This window comes from Zeus faber (genome assembly GCF_960531495.2).
Source record: "Zeus faber genome assembly, chromosome: 1".
Lineage (NCBI taxonomy): Eukaryota > Metazoa > Chordata > Actinopteri > Zeiformes > Zeidae > Zeus > Zeus faber.
The window spans coordinates 27,994,825-28,013,300 of record NC_137193.1 but is presented as its reverse complement, the minus strand read 5'-3'; the positions used below and the strand labels follow the sequence as shown (position 1 = coordinate 28,013,300).

At 44.5% G+C, this 18,476-nt stretch overlaps 1 protein-coding gene across 1 annotated transcript in view; it reads left to right on the top strand.

Moving 5' to 3' along the window:
* Positions 1-18,476, top strand: part of csmd2 (CUB and Sushi multiple domains 2) — a gene marked incomplete at both ends in the record, with an annotated part of 282,856 nt that overhangs the window by 217,316 nt on the left and 47,064 nt on the right. Inside the window, 7 exons of the mRNA XM_080019861.1 lie at positions 204-320; positions 1,172-1,381; positions 3,475-3,663; positions 7,518-7,695; positions 11,421-11,566; positions 11,657-11,737; positions 12,425-12,538. Coding sequence (XP_079875987.1) covers positions 204-320; positions 1,172-1,381; positions 3,475-3,663; positions 7,518-7,695; positions 11,421-11,566; positions 11,657-11,737; positions 12,425-12,538 — 1,035 coding nt within the window. The remainder of the gene's footprint in view (positions 1-203; positions 321-1,171; positions 1,382-3,474; positions 3,664-7,517; positions 7,696-11,420; positions 11,567-11,656; positions 11,738-12,424; positions 12,539-18,476) is intronic.

Here is an 18,476-nt window from a genome sequence, read left to right as displayed (position 1 = left end):
CTGGCGGTTTAAACTAGGACCATAATTCCTCTTCTCCTTTTTCTTTTTCCGTGGAACTATATTTGCGAAGTAGCTCAGACGTCCCAGAAAAAGAGCAGTTTCTAAGTGTACTTTCAGAAAGAAACTGCGTCCTGGAGCACACATTGGCTCTTATTTCCGGGGCCCAGTTTCAGATTGTCGTGACTTGTTTATCTCTTTACCAGCTCAATGTGGCGGAATCCAGGAAGAGATGGAGGGTATGATCCTCAGCCCGGGTTTCCCTGGGAACTATCCTAGCAACAGCGACTGCACCTGGAGAATCTACTTGCCGGTTGGCTATGGTGAGTAGCTGTGCGGATGTCTTCCGCGATATGCAGCTTGGTTTGTATGGAATCCCCTTATTGTAGCTTTGTTGAGATGTTTAAAGGGTTACATGTTACATTACCCCTGACCATTTTCTTGATGATATCTGACATTTTTTGAGATTTATTTTTATATTATCGCTGTTGTCCCTATTGTCTACTCTACTTTTATGTTTTACAAAACTGCACAATGGTATGGTGAGCATAAAATTATCTCATTGTCCCACTGACAACTTCGGAAACTGGGTTAAACTGCACCAGTTGAATGATGTTTTCATTTGAAAAGGGAAGGGTTAGCACAGGTCATGAAATACAGTTGGGTTGCCTTTGTTTTAACATAGAAATAACAAATGCAAAATACGGGAAAATGAAGCATTAATTAACCTGAGTATATTAAGTATCTGTCCGGATAGGCAGATTGTGTGAGCTACCATCATGAAAATGGTAAGTGGTATTGACATTACGCATGTCAAAACGGGCTAAAACTGAATTTGACATTGGTATGCTCCTTTAACTTTGGCTACATGGCTTCACGAGTGTAATTGCACAGTTGAAACTTTGTGTGTTTTTTTTTCAACATTTAGCCCACTTTGCCGGGTTTTCCTCTTTCCCAGATTGCTTGTCTTCACAGCCACACAGTTTTACCCAATCCTAAAGCCTTTGATTTTAAGCACCGAGCCACTTCAGGAGATAAGTGTGGTGGTTAAATGACTTTATCAAAGGCTGCATCAACAGTTGGGTATAATGGTGAAGAACACGGTTGTGTGTCTTGACCAACACTCCCAAGGTTTAGTAGATTTGATTTGGTTTGAAACGTCTTCCTCCTCTAGGAGCCCACCTCCAGTTCCTCAACTTCTCCACCGAGGCCAACCACGACTTCCTGGAGATCCGTAACGGTCCCCTCGACACCAGCGCCGTGGTTGGCCGGTTCAGTGGCACCGACGTGCCCACCTCGCTGCTCACCACCTCCCATGAGACCACTGTGTACTTCCACAGCGACCATTCACAGAACAAGCCGGGCTTCAGGTTCGAGTACCAAGGTAAGGGACGAGGAACAAGAGACAACGTGAGGAGCAAGTCAAGAGCTTGGATGTTGGATCATCAGGCCATTAGGCCATTGGCTTTTATTTTTTCTTTAGCGTTAGCATAGCCAGCCAAGTAACGCTGGCACAGTTTGCCCAGTTCACAAAAAATGCTCCTGCTGGCCGTCACCTAAATGTGGCATTTGACTGAGCAAAGTGATTACATTTGGTTCAGCGGAGGGGCACCGAATGTAATTATAATGAACAGAGCTTTTTGCCCAAATTGACACAATCAGAGAATGCCTACAAGATGAAGGTTATGGGGATGAATCGCGATTTGGCAGAGTGCCGGGATAAATCACCGTCCTCGGGTGCGTTTATTTTTATCGTCCCACAAGTTTATTTCTGAACTATTAGTGTCACTCGGTCGCGGTCCGGACCCGTCGTGCATGTAAACCTGTAACATTATGGAATTAGCCGCAGAACTCCATGTATCAAACTAATCAACCTGCAGAGTAAGTGAATCCCCCGCCCCCCCAGTTCCATAAATCTGTGTACGCAACCAGAGTTGATCACTTAGAAGATTTGCTCCCCCTGTGCCAAATATTAAGGAGTTGCTCGCTCTGCCAAGGATAAATGTGCCCTCATCTGCAAATTCCACAGCCGCAGAATGCCGCCTATTTTTACTATGTTTTAGGTTTTTTTTTCACATTGAGATTCAACCAATGAAGTTGCAAATGGCAAAGGTGGCAGCGGGCATTCACATGCGTACACTAGCGTATTGAGTAAATCAACTGTTATAGTGGATAGTGCTGTTTTTTGTGCTGCATGCATACCTTTTACTATACCCTATCCTGCCACAAAAGACAAGCTATGCAAACTGTGGTCCACTGAAATCATTATTTTGTTGTTTTATATTTACACCCCTTCTTCCAAATTCCATAAATAAAAACACATGAATGCATCACAAGTTGAATAACAAGATAGATGGATAGATACAGTATATAGACCAAGCATGGAATGAATGCTACTTCTAATGACTGTATGAAATTGTTTTAGCACAAGCCACACCTGCTCCCGGCAACCTTTCCTTTTTTTCCCAAATTAATTTTGCTGCTTTTTTTACATTCCGCTGAAAAAGATTTTCACCTTACCTCAGCAGCTGAAAGCGATGGAGACGATAGAAGTGAGGACAGGGGGGAAGTGTATAAAAGCTGTATGAAATATTAATATCATTTTAAAGAACGGTTTCAAATGAAACCAAAACAGAGGGTCGCCGTCAACCCAGAATCCACCTAGAAGCAATTCAAAACAAACTCATCCCCTGCACATTTTCCATTGTTTTGTCATTTAAGAGCACCTTCTATAAGCAGTAAGGCCAAACAAACACCTACAACCAATGAACGAGATAGGGCTGAAACAGGTTGAAATAGCTGAAAACGTACATTATGTGACTCTAATTTTTGAATTATGTGAATCTCATTTTTTAAGGCTTGTCACAATGTTCTAAATCAAAAAGGTCACAGAGTCTCAGTCTTATATAAATATTATTTTCTATACCCCAGGTTCCTTAGCAGAGTTAAAAAGCTTTTCTAAAAAGAAAAAAAGTGATAAATAAAGAATAAAGAGTCTTTATATAAATGAGCAAATATAGAACTGCGGCCGGTCTTTCCCTTGGTAACTGTCTTCCTTGAAATTTAACGCATGCATTATCAGATGACTTGGGATGATTAATTAATCCAAATGCGCCCATTGTGGTTATGTCTTCAACATGCAACACAAGGACTGCTGCTGCATGTCATACCTTTCTGTTTCCATTATGCTAATGTTTCTGCTAATTAGTAAGTGAGACTACTCCGTGCCTGTGACTCATATTTGCATTATTTTCAGAGATTTTAAAAGCAAGTTTAAAATTAATTTAATTTTGCCACTATGACTAATTTTATTTGTATGCATATCTGTTTCTCACATGCTAATCCACATTGTTCTTTCTGATGCACAATTTAAGCAATTCACTGTCAAAATAAATGTATATAAAGAAGTTATTTGGAATACAGTTACACATCTTGAGAATAGGTATCATCGTGTGTGTTCTCCTTTCGCCCCTTTAGCGTATGAGCTGCAGGAGTGCCCGGACCCGGAGCCATTCCGCTACGGAGCAGTGGTGGGGGCGGGGTTCAACGTGGGACAGTCCATTTCCTTCGAGTGCTTCCCCGGGTACCAGCTGACGGGACACTCCATCCTGACCTGCGAGCACGGAACCACTCGCAACTGGGACCAACCGGTTCCTCACTGCGAAGGTTCGGAACGCCCTGTGTTTGTCCAAATGTTTAAATTTCTTCAACCGGAAGAGTATGGAGAGCAGAGGATTGAGACTCATTAACAAAAAGTGGACAGGGTCATTTGAATTAAAATTGGAAGAAATAACTTTTCCACCAATCCACAGGAAGTAAACTAGGAACTGAAAACTTCTTAAATGGGAACCTTGGCTGTCCCAGTAAGAGCTGTTGGTTACTTTCCCATGTTGCCTACGAACCATGAGAATCATGCAGTCATGTCATTTTGGCATGCAACATAACTGCCACAGAAACCGCAACACAGTAAAGCAGAATTTGAAGCAGCTTTGATAAGATACCATGAATTCCCGGTAATTCAGGAACGGGGGAGGGAGAATCCAGGGACCATGCTGTAGGTAGCCATGCAAGGCGTCAATTTTACTCATCGGGAGCTGTTAGGGATTCAGTGCCTTGCTCAAGGACACTTAGATATACTACCAGGAGTTGGAGTGAGGGAATCCAACCAGCGATCCTGAGATTACCAGACAACCTCCTCTACCAATATTCTTTGTTAAAATGTTCTACCAATCAGCATTGTTCAGTAGGCCTGCTACAACTCGGCCCCAATGGTTCCCCTTCCCCCAAAACGTCCTACCTCACTTATACGGACATTTTTGGGACCATCAACTATCCAAGTGGAACCAATTTCAGACCTAAGTTTCTCCTGTGGAAAAAAAGGCCTGAAAAAAAGCTTGAGTTCTAGCTGGTTCCTGGAAATGGTACCTGCGGTGGAAATGCCACTCCTATATATAATATCTAATATATTAATTTAACTGTTACATCATTACTGTATGCGCTAGCAGCGCAGAACTAGCCATTGTAGCCATTGTGAATAATGCAAATTCAACTCGATTATCGTTCCCCCATTACCGAGGCAAAGTGCTCCTCAACGGAAATCAATACCACGCCAAGAAATCAGAGAAAAGGAGGAGAGCGAGTGGAGAGGATGGGTGAGGGTTGTATGGGGGTTGTTGGCGATAGAGGGATGGAGGGACTAAGGCTCTGGGGGGATGGTGAAGAGGGGTGGGTTATCCTAAGGACACATTACACAGTAATGGGTGTACTGTTCTCTCCCCTCCGCCTCGTCCTTGACCCAGATTCTCACGCTTGGGCTGTCCAATATTCAATGTGAGGTGAAATTTCAGAGAGCTGCAGGTGTCGGCCATGACATCACACTGCCAATGGTGGAGTGGGGAGATGTAAGTGGGTGGGCAGAGAGAGAGAGGGAGGGGAGGGAGAGGGGGAGGTAGAGAGAGAAGGGGGTCGGGAGAGGGAGAGAGGGAGGGAGGGAGAAAATTGGGATTATCATCTTTTGCCGCTATTTAAGATTTGTTATGACCTGGCCATCTTGTAATTTTCGTGAGAAGCTAGAGGCTAAAAGATAACCCAAGTATTTTCCAGATGAGGGGAGTCTGTCTGTGTCTGTCTGTGTCTGTCTGTGTGTGTGTGTGTGTGTGTGTGTGTGTGTGTGTGTGTGTGACGGTGCATATGTCTGTTTGTGTGTTTGTTTGTACACACCTTGTGCAACAGATCTGAGCCCTTTTGTATTGAGTGTGTATTACATACACACAGCATGTGTACAGTACCTGTTTCTGTCAAGTTCTCTCTCTGCGCACGTGTGTGTGTGTGTGTGTGTGTGTGTGTGTGTGTGTGTGTGTGTGTGTGTGTGTGTGTGTGTGTGTGTGTGTGTGTGTGTGTGTGTGTGTGTGTGTGTGTGGCACACAGCTCTGACTGTGAGTGTAATTGAATTGGCCTTAATGCAGCGTCCCTGTTGTGAGGAAACAACACAGCGAGAGGTGGCGAGGGAGAGATAGCTCTGCCGTAATGGGATGACACCACCGACTGACTGACTCACTCAATGAATGAATGACTGACTGACTGAGTGTTTGACGGAATCACTACCCCGATCGACAATTTTAATGGCTACCAAAGCAAACCCCCCGCCATGACATATCAAGTCCCCATTTGGAAAGTAGCTCCGGTTTCACAGAGCAGGTGTTGGAAAGGAGTTGGCGCTCCTTTCCAACACCTGCAAAAGAGTGTTAATCAAACAACCCCCTTCACCTCCATCGTCATTATATTATTGTTATGTGTTGAATCGTACGGACCCCCGACCTGTGAATTCAGAATTGCGCTCTCTCTCTCTCTCTCTCTCTCTCTCTCTCTCTCTCTCTCTCCCTAAATCCCCCTCACTCTCTCTATCCCACTGGAGCACTCTGTGTCGCACAGAGGTGTGAGAGATGGGTGGGTGGATGGGTTGGTGGGTCGATCCTTCTTTCGTCCTGAGTGTTTAGCATACACTCATCTTGCCGTCGGCACATCAACAGTGCTCCCCCGCCCCCACACACACACTCTTTACCTCCACCCCCCAACCCCACCCCAACAACGGCACCTCACTACACTGGTTCACATTTTACACCGTCCAATGTGCTATTTTGTCCGCCTTGCCTGCCTCACGCTCTCTCACAATGGCGCAATGCTTTTATGCCTAACAACACCCCATCCCCCCGCATGCACACACTCACACACACACACACACACACACACACACACACACACACACACACACACACACACACACACACACGTCAGGCAAACTGTCTTCCCTACACACTCGAACGAAGCCTGAGTGAGCGATCGATGGCGTCAGCACAAGGCTGACCTGGACGGGAGCGTCCAGTTTTATTAATCAATGGCCCGGGTCGATAGCTCATTTAACAGGTGTGGAAGCCACTCCACCGAAGGGCTGAGGCGGGTCAAAGGGACGCACACGTGTACACACACAGGCAAATGACGACATGATCCGTTCTGCAGTAAAACATCAGACCTATAAGGCACCAGAATCACGGTGTCACCCCCGTGCCCGCTAGACCTCTATCCCGAGGGCGAGGGGTTAATAATGCATGCTCCGTCTGGAGTTTCTCCAGGACATCTGCACTGCACTACGGTGATGATTACCAAACCCTTCAATTGAGGGCGGCTCCCACTGATGGGGCTCCCACCCCAATGAGGGACTCCCCGGCCTCTGCCCCAACACAACCGGAAGTACTGTATGGATATTCCTTCCAGGGGGAAACCAGTGGAGGGTCGAGACCTCTAATAATTTAGTTACTGTGAGCCTCCAGAGATTTTGAGGAAGAACCTTTAGAAATCTTTTAATATACATCCAAGATTTGTACATTGGAGAGTTCAGGTAGGGATAGATTTGGGGAAATGTGGAATGTTGTCTTCATGAATGTTTACTTCATCAGGCACAATGTAAAAATAGCAGAAACAGTCTGGCCCTAATAAAGGAACCTGCAAAGGCCATTGTGCGTCTTTCCACCTCTGGTGCCATTCCACAACACATACACACACACACCAGTCGTCTACATTTACCAATGCAAGTTTCAACAGCGTACTCATTCCCAGTCACTCAGAACACACACATACCTCAATCCCATTTCTGCACTATCCCCATTTGCAGCCTTCCTCGCCTCAGCTTCGCTCCTCTTCTCTTTACCCCTGACGGGAGGGGGGTCGACACCTTATCTCTGCAAAACACTCCATCCAAGTCCCTGCTTTCTAACAGGCTTTATTGGCTAATCTTTAGCTCAGACAAGTGCCTGGGCCCTGAAAGAAAGAGCGAAGGGGAGTGTGTATGTGTGAATTTCTGTAGAGCGGGTAACCAGAAAGAAACCAGGAAAAAGTGGGGGTATTTACACATTTCCTGACCAATTCATCTGTAAGTTTGAGAGCTTCTTGTTTGATTTTTTTTATATTTACTGATGTGCAAGCTCACTCTGTCTCTTTCATCTTCTTCTTCTCTTTCCCATCAGTCCCCTGCGGAGGGAATATCACGTCGGACAACGGGACCATCTTCTCACCAGGCTACCCGGAGGAATATCCCAGCTCAGCCGACTGCAGCTGGCTTATAACCGTGGCGCCCGGCCTGGGCGTCAAAGTCAACTTCACCCTGCTGCAGGTGCACGGCCCCCATGACTTCATCACCGTCTGGTAAGGGCCTTGTCCTTGCCTTGCCTTTTTCGTATTGCAACGGTAGTGCACAATTTTTCAGTGCTGACCTCAGGGCCCACTTGTCCTGTGGTATAGGCAGGCTTCAGACTCAAGATTTATGGCTAACTGACCAGTTCCCATTCAGTTCTCATAAATACTGTAGAAATAACCAATGAGAGTGAATCAACTAACTTGATTAGAGTCGATGCTATGGCATTTGTATACTCTTAGGTGTCATTTTCTCTCCCCCCATTGCTTTGTCCAGATGTGGCGGTATTTATTTTCTTTAGCTTGTTTCTCCCTTGTATGGCAGGTGTCAAAAAAACAAGTAACACTTGTATAACCATGACGCTGATATAGCCATGAGGCTCCATGTCTTGGTTTAGCCACTGTAACAGAGTTTAGCTAGGCTAGGCTACCAGTGGGAGAGGTCCTGTGTCTCCGAGAATCAAGATTCTGCCTGTCTGCCAGGTGGAAGGGAGGCTGTAGTTGTTAGGTGTATAACATGTACGGGGATGGTAGCTCAGGCGGTAGAGCTGGTGGTCTAGTGATCTAAAGGTTGCTGGTTCGATCCCAGGCTCCTCCTGCTAGCATGCTGTAGTGTCCTTGAGCAAGACACTCAACCCCTAATTGCTCCTGATGGATGCGTCCGTCGGTAATTGTACAATTGTAAGTCGCTTTGGATAAAAGCGTCTGCTAAATGTAATGTAAAAAAACCAAAAAAAAACATAGTAAAACCCATTCTCAATCTTGTCCAGTAGCAAGCTACAAAACAGAGAAAATCAGTTTGGATGTGCAAAGAGCTTCAGTTGGCTTTAACTTGCCACATGCAAGCTATGTCAAGTCCATTCAAGTTTATTCACATAACCCTTAATCACAGTACTTTCTTAAAGGGCTTCACAAGCTCCACATATAAGTCAACGGCATCCCCCTCGTCTTAGAAACCTCTTTCAGAAAAAAACGGAAAAACCTAGGGTAAAACAAGGAAGACACCTTGAGAATGGGTCACAGAAGGAGGAATCCCCCTTCCAGAACAGCCAGACTGTAATGGATGCCGAGCGGGCAACGTTATTAGAGTTGTCCTATGCTCAAGGTTCTGCTATTCCTCAAAGACACACGAGATATGGGGTTATATTTTGCTGTGAGGTGTGCTTCTAATACATATACTGAAAACCATGAGGAAATTCTTTAATTTCATTGGTTTTCTTTAAATCAAATAGTATTTCAGTTTGTTTGCAAGCGATAACCAAGCGAGACTGCCTGAACTACGCTGAACCCACTTCTCTCGTATCGCCTTTCCCTAGTGCCATTGTTACTTATTCAAGGTCGGTGACTTTCACTTCCATTTTTTTTATTCTTTATCATCAACTGAGAAAAGGGTTGTGTCCTCTACACACACACCTCTCTTTGCTCCGTACCTTTCCGAGTCCTTGCAATTCCTTTCTTTCCAGCTCCCGCTCCTTTTCTTTTCCCCTTCTCTGCTTCTCTGTTCTCTATCGCTTGACAAATGAGAGTCAAGGTTCGGTTAGCTAATCCGTTCTGCGGCTCCCATTGCGGTTCCCTTGCTTTCCACCCTCTGTCTGTGTCTGTCTGTCTGTCTGTCTGTCTGTCTGTCTGGCTGGCTGGCTGGCTGGCTGTCATAGAGGCCACCACTCTGGCAATTTGATTTCAAATCAATCAGACTGGATCAAAATTGGCGCATAACAATGTTGAATACATAAAGACACTACAAAGATTTTTCCATTATTCATCAGCACAAATTGTACAAAATGTACATTTGAGATCAAAGATGAGAACGCATTCGATGATTAAAAGTTTTTAAAATGCGCAGCCATCCAGTTCTGAACAATAGCTGTTGTACCGCTAGGCATCTCACTCTTCTCTTCAGTACAAATATCACCAGATAGTCAACCCTAACTGGTTATCTAGTTGGCAAGGGTTATGATATGTTATCACATGCAATTTGCTCCAAAGATTAGATGGAGTCTGGTAACATGTAGTTCGACATGTGAAATCAGGATGTTGGTTTGTTTAGAGGCCCTACTCAAGGTGCCTCTAGCTTTTCATCTCCAGTATTCACATCTGTATTATTAATGTAAAAGGCCATCAGTTGCAGTTTAACGGCCAAACAAAAGCAAAAGGGGCCAAAATTAGAGTGCAGTGAGCTATGATTTGGAAAAGTGTTTCATGGGCCACTCTGTGTCAAGGGGCGTGGCATCCTTTTGCTGCCTCTCTGGCGCATGACTGACCCATCATCAGCAGGGCCAGAGACAGGATTTTGAATGTATGCATGGTGGTTTCCAGTTCCAGTTGATCCCTTAGACCCTCTCCCTGAGGCGCCTCTAAAAACCCAAAGCTCTCTTGATTCTCGGCCAACCTGGAAACCAGGAGGCAAGACCACACAAAATGTTTCACACAGGGTATAATAAAAATCACGGCACCTGAGGCTGATCAAAGTGCGTGTAAGTATTCATGCTGTAACAACTTTAAGCCCACCCCAAGTGCAGAGCCCAGGGCTTTGGTTGATCTTTTCAGCGATGGACGCCCGTCCCCTTTACTACCCAACTGCCACAGCTGTGTTGATCCTTACCAACAAGCTTCCCCCAGAGCCAAGATGGAATGGTATCATGCTCCCCAGTTTCCAGTTACCACCTCTGTGTCTATTCACTGAACTACTGAGCCAGGGAAATGGGGCCCATAATGGTGGGTTTGCCAGAGTTCTGATAGGCGAAGGGTCCCTAGCCAGCAGTTTTCGGAGCTGCTTGTAATCTCCCATGCCCAGTCTGACAGCCAAAGACAGATGGTTTCTAAGCTGAATGGCTGCAGTAGAAATTTGGGAGCAGGCTTAATCGGCTGTACCCACGCCCGGGGACTGCCAAGGCTGGGCCACAGCTTCCAGACACACTCCCTTTTGGATGCAGACTAATCCGGAACCGTCATTCCACGTTTATCTGTAATTTCTACCTTATTTTGACATAATCACATGGGACAGCCAAAGTAATTGCATCCGGTTGGACAAAGTGGGAGCAGGTTTGTTACTACTCCACTTTAAAAATATGTTTGAATAAGTAAGCACACTGTAAGGTGCTTCTACACCATGACATTTTGAATTGTAGTCCTAACAGATACTTCATCAGAGACGGTTCAATCAGTTATCACAGACTATGACGAATGACATTGTCTACAGTAAAGGACAGGGCCTTGAACCTGGATTTATGGGTCTTGTCTCTTTCACACATGTGGATCTCAACAGCAATAGTGAGAGATTACTTTACAGGGAGAACATGACATATCAAGTATATCATAGACTTGCATCTACAGTATCCATACAGTATAATCTTATTTGGTTGAAACACTTTGGTTAGAGATGTACATGCTGGTTCAGGTTCTCTCCAGAATAGCTATGCAAATATGCAGTACGTGGTTCTAGTCCTGCTGTGTCAAGCTAACCATGCACACAACTCAATCTAAGCTGTATATCTGCTAGTCAATTTCTCGACTTTACAATTTCATCTGATAAGTTTCAGCTGTTTATTTACCTAGAATTAGTGTGAAACTGCCTGGGGTCTGCAGTTGTTTGGTCTTTCCGAGAGCCTGGAACCTCCTGTAGATCAGGTAGTAGGTAGCACCGATAGTACCATTAGTAGCGGGATCCTCGTCTGTCGGACCCCTTCGGAACCCCCCCTACCTCCCATTATGATTAATGAATTATGTTTTCCCTACAGGGACGGCCCCCAGGAAACGGCAAGAAAGCTGGGCGTGTTCACAGATGGAGAACCCAATGACCCCCCGAGCAGCACCTCCAATCAGGTGCTCATCCGTTTCCGCAGCAACATGGAGAAAGCCGGACTCTTCCGCATCAACTATCAGGGTACGTAAAGACAATGACTACTACAAAAACTATACAACCACACGAATTAGCAAGTCTTCTCGACCCTACTCACAAATTTCTCCCATACAGCCTACAGACTTCAGTTCTGCCTGCCTCCCCCGATAATTCCCAATGCAGAGATCTTGATGGCAAGCAAGGAATTCAAAATAGGTAGGTGGGAAAAACTAACACATGTACATCGCATTACGTCATTTAGCAGACGCTTTTGTCCAAAGCGGCTTCCAATAAGTAAATTTTGTAGATAGAAGTTGAACTATCTGTAAATCACAATACTAGCCAGCCTAAACTGTTATAGGAATGAGTAGTATTTGCAGGGTTCAGATGGTGTATTTGATGGTGGTCCAACTCCAAAATGAAGGACGTGAAACAGTTGGCATTCGTATGGCCGGCTCATTTTCAAGCTTTGGAAAATTTCACATTAATAAGGCGGCCATATTCTTTATACGGATGAAAGCACACACATGTAGCCACTCACACTTTACTCTCATGAGAAACACCATACCCTGGTGAATTGATTACTAGTCCCACAACAATACAGTGGGTGGGGGGAGGCTGCCTTACAGTCAAACAACTGTACCCAGGAGGCTTTAGGGCAAAAAAATACAAATACATGGTAAGGAGGTTATCAGGGACCCAGGAGGGATGCGGGGCAGGTGCGCGAGAGATTAATCCTCCCTATCTGTTTATTCGCATTCCGCCATGGCTTGCAATTATTCAGCGACACGATGGTGAGGACTCATAATGATGTTAATATTTGTCGCCTTCGGCTCTGACTTGCAAGTCTGATTGTCTGTAATCTTGACTCCGCCTCTCCGTTTTTCCTACACATATTTACAGGGGACATAGTGCGCTATAGGTGTCTCCCTGGCTACCAGCTGAGCGGGAACAACATCCTTACCTGCCGCCTGGGCACCCACTTGGAGTTCGAGGGTCCCCCGCCCTCGTGTGATGGTAAGTGGATTGCATTCTGGGAACTCTCAATGGCGTACGTGAGAGGTTTTCGTCCATGGGCTTTTTACTGGCTTCGAGGTTCACTGCCATGATGACAATTTCAACTCTAGAATGCATATGATGGGTCGAAATTGTAATAGACGATGTTTCAAAAAATATATATTTTAATCATCTAAAAATTCCAGGAATTCCTTGAATAAGCTGCTTTTTGATGATGGGAACTCATTGTTTCTCAATTATTTGAGTCAACTATTAATTAATTAAACAATATATAAATTAACATAAAACTCATTAAGGACTATAACTATGCTTTTACTCTCTATTATACTATACTATATTATCCTATACTGCTATATTGTAACCATGTCCTCATCATATAATTTGACATCGTAATACCAGCCAGTAATAGAAATCATTATAAATAGTAAATTATATATACTTTACTTCACTACATACTTAACCTACACTTAACTTAACTATTATTACCATTACTTACTTATTTAAGCATAACTGCTAGAGTAAATGCTGCCCGCATTGGGGACTACTAATAGCTAGCATCATGCTACTCCATGTTAACTCTGTGGATTGATGTGTACACAGATGTATATGTTACTTTTATTTTATATTTTATTTTTATCTCAATCTTACTTCTTAGTCCCATCTCAACCTCCACAGCTTCCACCACTTCTAAAGCAAGAACCCCAGCCGTACAATTTACCCCCAAATTGTAACTTATGTGAGAAAAGGGCAGGCAAGGTTTTTACCCCCGTAAATTGTAGCCATTACTCATGTACTCGTCTAAAGTCACTTTCCTCACATGAAATAACACATCATCAACCTACAGGAGAACTGTTGGCATTGGAGGAAGGTTGCAGGTTGTCGCTCTCAATCCTCGAGCAGCGGTTTTCGGGATCCTGTCGCGTTGTTACTAGTCTCCAAGGGCCCCGCTTCTGCCGTCCTTTCCCAGTGCTCGTCACATCTCAGGTTGCCGGCTGATGTTTGGCTCCCGCTGGGCCAGGGCGCTGGTGTACGCCGCGCCACGGATCTGTCGTCCCAGGGGAACTGCAATGTAGCTGAGCAGCGCACAACGCCTCTCTTCAGGGCAACGCGATGGGTGCATGCAGGGGTCTCTCGCTCTCCATCTCTCACTCTTTTTCCCTTGTTCCTTAAAGAACAGCATCAGCTCCATTCCAACTCTTTTATCAGAATTTAAGTGTCTTGCTCCCACCCTGTCTTGTTTTCGCTCTCTCCGTCTTTGTTGTTATGTTGTGTATATGTGTGTTGGTGTTTGTGTGTTTGCTTGTAGACTAGCCTCCTACACTGCTTAGGGCCCCAGATGTGAGGTGAGGAAGGATTGGCGAAAAGGAGTGATGAATGGAGTTAATTTTGATCTGCAAAAATAGGAATAATATGCAAATGATCTCAGCATGTGGTGGAAGGAGGGGGATCGATAAAGAAGTGAAGTGAGGATACATGGAGAGAGAGAGAGAGAGAGAGGGTGATAAAAGGCAAAAGATGAGCTCAGAATGAAGCAGCCACAACACCCAGGAGCCACGGCAGAGGAGGAGGAGGATGAATCGTGAATCATTCCAAAAATTATTCTTATTTTATTAAAACTTGTACCCTGCGAACTCACGCTACCACCTGCGAACTCACCCCCTCACCCCTTTGGCGGTGGGACCCACTTGTGGCCCCGCCGTGATTCATCTCAGCTCCCTAATTGCACGTGTTCCGCCGTCCTTTCTCCCTCACACTGCGGGGACATGCAAGGGCACTTGCTTGGAGGAAGGAGTGGAGGGGTGGAGGCCAGGTGAGGTGGAGGGTGGAGGATAAACCGAACAGAGGAGTGGAGATTTTTCGGTTTTCCAATTACTGAGGATGAAGACCGTGGAGGGGAGGGGGAGAGCTAGAGACTCCCTGTAAAGAGAGAGCGGTGGGATGGGGAGGGATAGGGGTGAGGGAAGGGAGGGATGGAGACAAGGAAGCAGACGAGCGCACAAGCCGAGCCGGGATCTGCATGTGGCAGCGGCGGTGGAGTCGGACAGGAGCTAACGAGGGGAGGCAGACGGAGAGGGAGAGGGATGGAGGGATGGACAGACAGTGAGAGAGAGACTGGGAAGTCGGCGGCGAGACGGGGGAGGGCGGCTCATTGAGATGCAGGGGACACGGCGGCTGCAGCTGCACCTATCAAATCACACACACACACACACACACACACACACACACACACACACACACGTATATACATACTGTATGTAGACACACACACACACTGGTGTCGTGGTATAGTCTTCCACAGAGAAAAGAGTTCTGCAGACTCTCTCCCTCGCTCACCCCCCCCCTTGTAAGCCTTACATTTCAGTTGTTACATAACCCCCCCACTCATATTTTTCCCTTCTTCTTTCTATTTCTGTCATTAAGGGTCTGTTCTCCTGAAACGTCTCTTTCTTTCTTGCTGCATGCACGCACACACGCACCGCTTAGCTCTCTCTCTCTCTCTCTCTTTGTCTCTTAATTTTTATTTTCTGGCCACAAGGTCATTCTTACCAATTCAGTTCGGTTCAATGGGCTTTATACAGGAAACATACGTTTATATTGACAAATCAAGTGGAAAGAAAGTGAAAATGATTTAATATAAGTTACATACACAATACACATTAATTAAATTAATTTGTTACATTAATTACTTATAAATGTTAAACAGACAGACGAACATGCATATATATGCTACATACATTTTTTTCCTCACATTTTTGTAAGTATAATCTCATTTTAAGAAGAAGACCTGACAGCCTATTCATAGTAAGCACCGTTCTTTGTATTTTTCATAGTTGTAGATTATTCTAAACGGATTCCATATGGAGGGACTGAACCCCCCGCCCACCATGAGATGCAAATTGGATTGGATCGAGCTCAGTTGTTGTTGTTTGAGGGCAACTCAATGTGACGAAGAGCATTACTTAAGCTAATTGTCATTCCGGTCTCACCGCCGTCAGAGGGGAAAAAAAGCTGCCACGTATTAGCACAAGCCCCCGGAAATGTTGAGATAATATTGCTGATTTGCCACGAGCTTATTCTCCCCTCAGTCTTTCACCGCCCTCGGTCATCAGCCGGGTGAAGGATGTTAAAGTCTGTTCCAGGAACTGTGTCTGGGAACCCGTTTGGCCATGGCCATGCTCACAGGACTTTCTCCCGACTTGCCTTGACATTTTACGCCTTTTTTGCCGGCCTGCGTCATCAGACGACAGCCAGGTATTTAGCCAGGAACTCTATGCGGCCTGCCTCGTAATCTGCCAGAGCTGTCTATGTACGAAATCCCTCCAATCAAAATCACAAGAGCCGCAAAACCAAATGTAGGAAGGGAAAAGGACATCCCTGTTACAGCTGCACCACACAGTTCTACCAGAACGTCCCTGCTCCTTCCTTATTCCCTTTAAGGGTGATCTGAAGAGGCTGGCTGGCTGGCAGCCCGCATGGAAGTACGTTCTATTGTTTCCATCGTGATTTTTTTTTAATCTTCTCATCTCGTATAGTTTCCACAACAAACAAACACTTTGCCCTCGAATTCACTGCCCCGGCTGGAATGTGAGAGTATTTCAAACGGAATACGGGATATAATAGGACCACATGGAATGCAAAATTAAGTGAAAATAACCACAATGCATAAAATGAGCAACTGCATGGCTTCCTGCATTGCCGCTGACAGAAAACCTTTCGCGCTCACTTTGGGGATTCATATATTAGCTTCCAGGTTTTGATCACTCTCAACAGCTTGTTAAGAGATTTTCAGTTAACAATAGGCCCAATCGTTTGCGTCCAAAACGTAGCTTCTACCGTGATAAAAATGCCCGCCAGCGAAACCTCAAAAAATCTATGAAACAAGCCAACAAGCCTATAAATTTGGGATTAAAGCCCTGATCCTGATTAGATGCTGTTACCTACAGTAGTGTGCTTTGCCGTGTGTGTGTGTGTGTGTGTGTGTGTGTGTGTGTGTGTGTGTGTGTGTGTGTGTGTGTGTGTGTGTGTGTGTGTGTGTGTGTGTGTGTGTGTGTGTGTGTGTGTGTGTGTGTGCGCGCGCGTGCGTGCGCGCACTTTAAACAGTTATTATTATTTGTACTTTAAAGCTTTACAACATTTAAAACAACATTTCTATTTCCTTTCCTTCAAAAGGAAATATAAATTTCCATTATTCATTGTGCATTTGTTAGTTACATTACTGGTTTGATGTTTATTGTTTATCGTTAGATTTATTGTATATTGAAGTGTATACGTATTTATATATTTTAGTTCATTTTTAGGTTCATGAATTACCAATTTGTTATAGTTCATTGTGTATTTTTAGATTTATTGTTAGGTACAATCTATCTATATATCTATCTGTCTGTCTGTCTGTCTGTCTGTCTGTCTGTCTGTCTGTCTGTCTCTCAACTATTTGTCTCACTTATTCATTCTGGATTTGATTTGTCATCCTTCTAACGGCATGTTTACAGAATAAATATATATACAAAGTGTATATATAAATACATTTTCACTTTCTGCAAAAAATAAAGGCAGCCGACCAGAGTCAAATGGCGTTTAGGAAAGTGTTTGTTTGTCTAAAGTGTCAGCCTGTTTGGATCCTCTACCCCGAGGCAATGCTAATATCTGTCACCGACACTGCAAATCACAGGCAGATACAACAAAAAAAAATGTCCTAACCTATTGGTACGCATTAAAAATTGATATCCATATTGTTATGCTATAAACGGACATCTCTTACCGTTCAAAACAAAAGCTGAATCAACCGTCATCAGCATTGAACACCCGGTCTCTCTGTCAACAACAGTTACAGAGACGCCGACAAATGAGGCCTGGAAGCCATTTTTATTTTCTATTTCCTTTCCAGTCAAGTTGTGTGAGTGCATCTAGTTAAATGCAGATGAATCAAACCGGGGCATGTGTTTATGGTATTTATAGACGACACCTTTTGTTTCTCAAGCCATCATCGTCACTGTGCTAATGCAGTGCAAGCTGTTGTGTTGTGTGAAGTGTAATCCGCAGACAGCTCTGATACAAAGTTAGAAAAAGTGATCGAGGTAGTAAAGGACGATACATCACATTTTCAAGCTTTTCAACCTCTCTGTAGCATTTCTGAACATCTGGATTGACATTATTGAAACCGAGTCACTCGATTGTGGAAACCGATTACATCAGAATTGTTGCCCAATGGGGGCGGAACGTCCCTTTGATCGGCAAAGTTACTGAAAGAGCGTTTCGGTTGTTGCCAGTCACGAATTTCAAAGTCTTTTTTGACCTGTCTGGGAGCCGATGATGAGGCCAGAGATCGGCTTCTGCAACTTATTACGCTAATCCACTTTGAGATCAGACTGTGCGACTGTTAACACGAGGGGTTGGAGACACATCTGCCGGAGAAAGAACCGAATGACGGCAATAAAGAAAATGAAACTAACTTTGACAGAAACAAAGTGAACAAATAGTCAGAGTAAGGAAAATGAAACCAAAAAATTGTCTTTCCAACAAAATTAGCAATTTTGTAAAAAGATAATGGTATTTGCAGGTAATGGGGTTATTTTTAATGCTTGAAGACTGATAGGTTTTATCTTTAGCGCTACTCCCTGTTAACTTCTGTTTATAGATATACTTGTTCTTACTTATATGTATACTTTTCTTCAAAAGAAAGAAACACAAAGCACAATATATTTTTTTAAATATGCTAATTTCCGTCATCTGCAGTTTCTTCACAGAGAGTTGGTACCAATTCCACTTTCTTTTAAAAGATTTGTGCTGGTCTCGGAAGCCAACAGAGCAGTTCCTGGCAATGCTTGGTATTTCTCCAGCCGTGGGTGGAGTTACTCAGATGGGGTGCAGTTCTAATTCCACTGAGTCTCAATGTGATGTAGGAAGGAGACACAAATCTTAATGGCAACAAAAGTGGGTG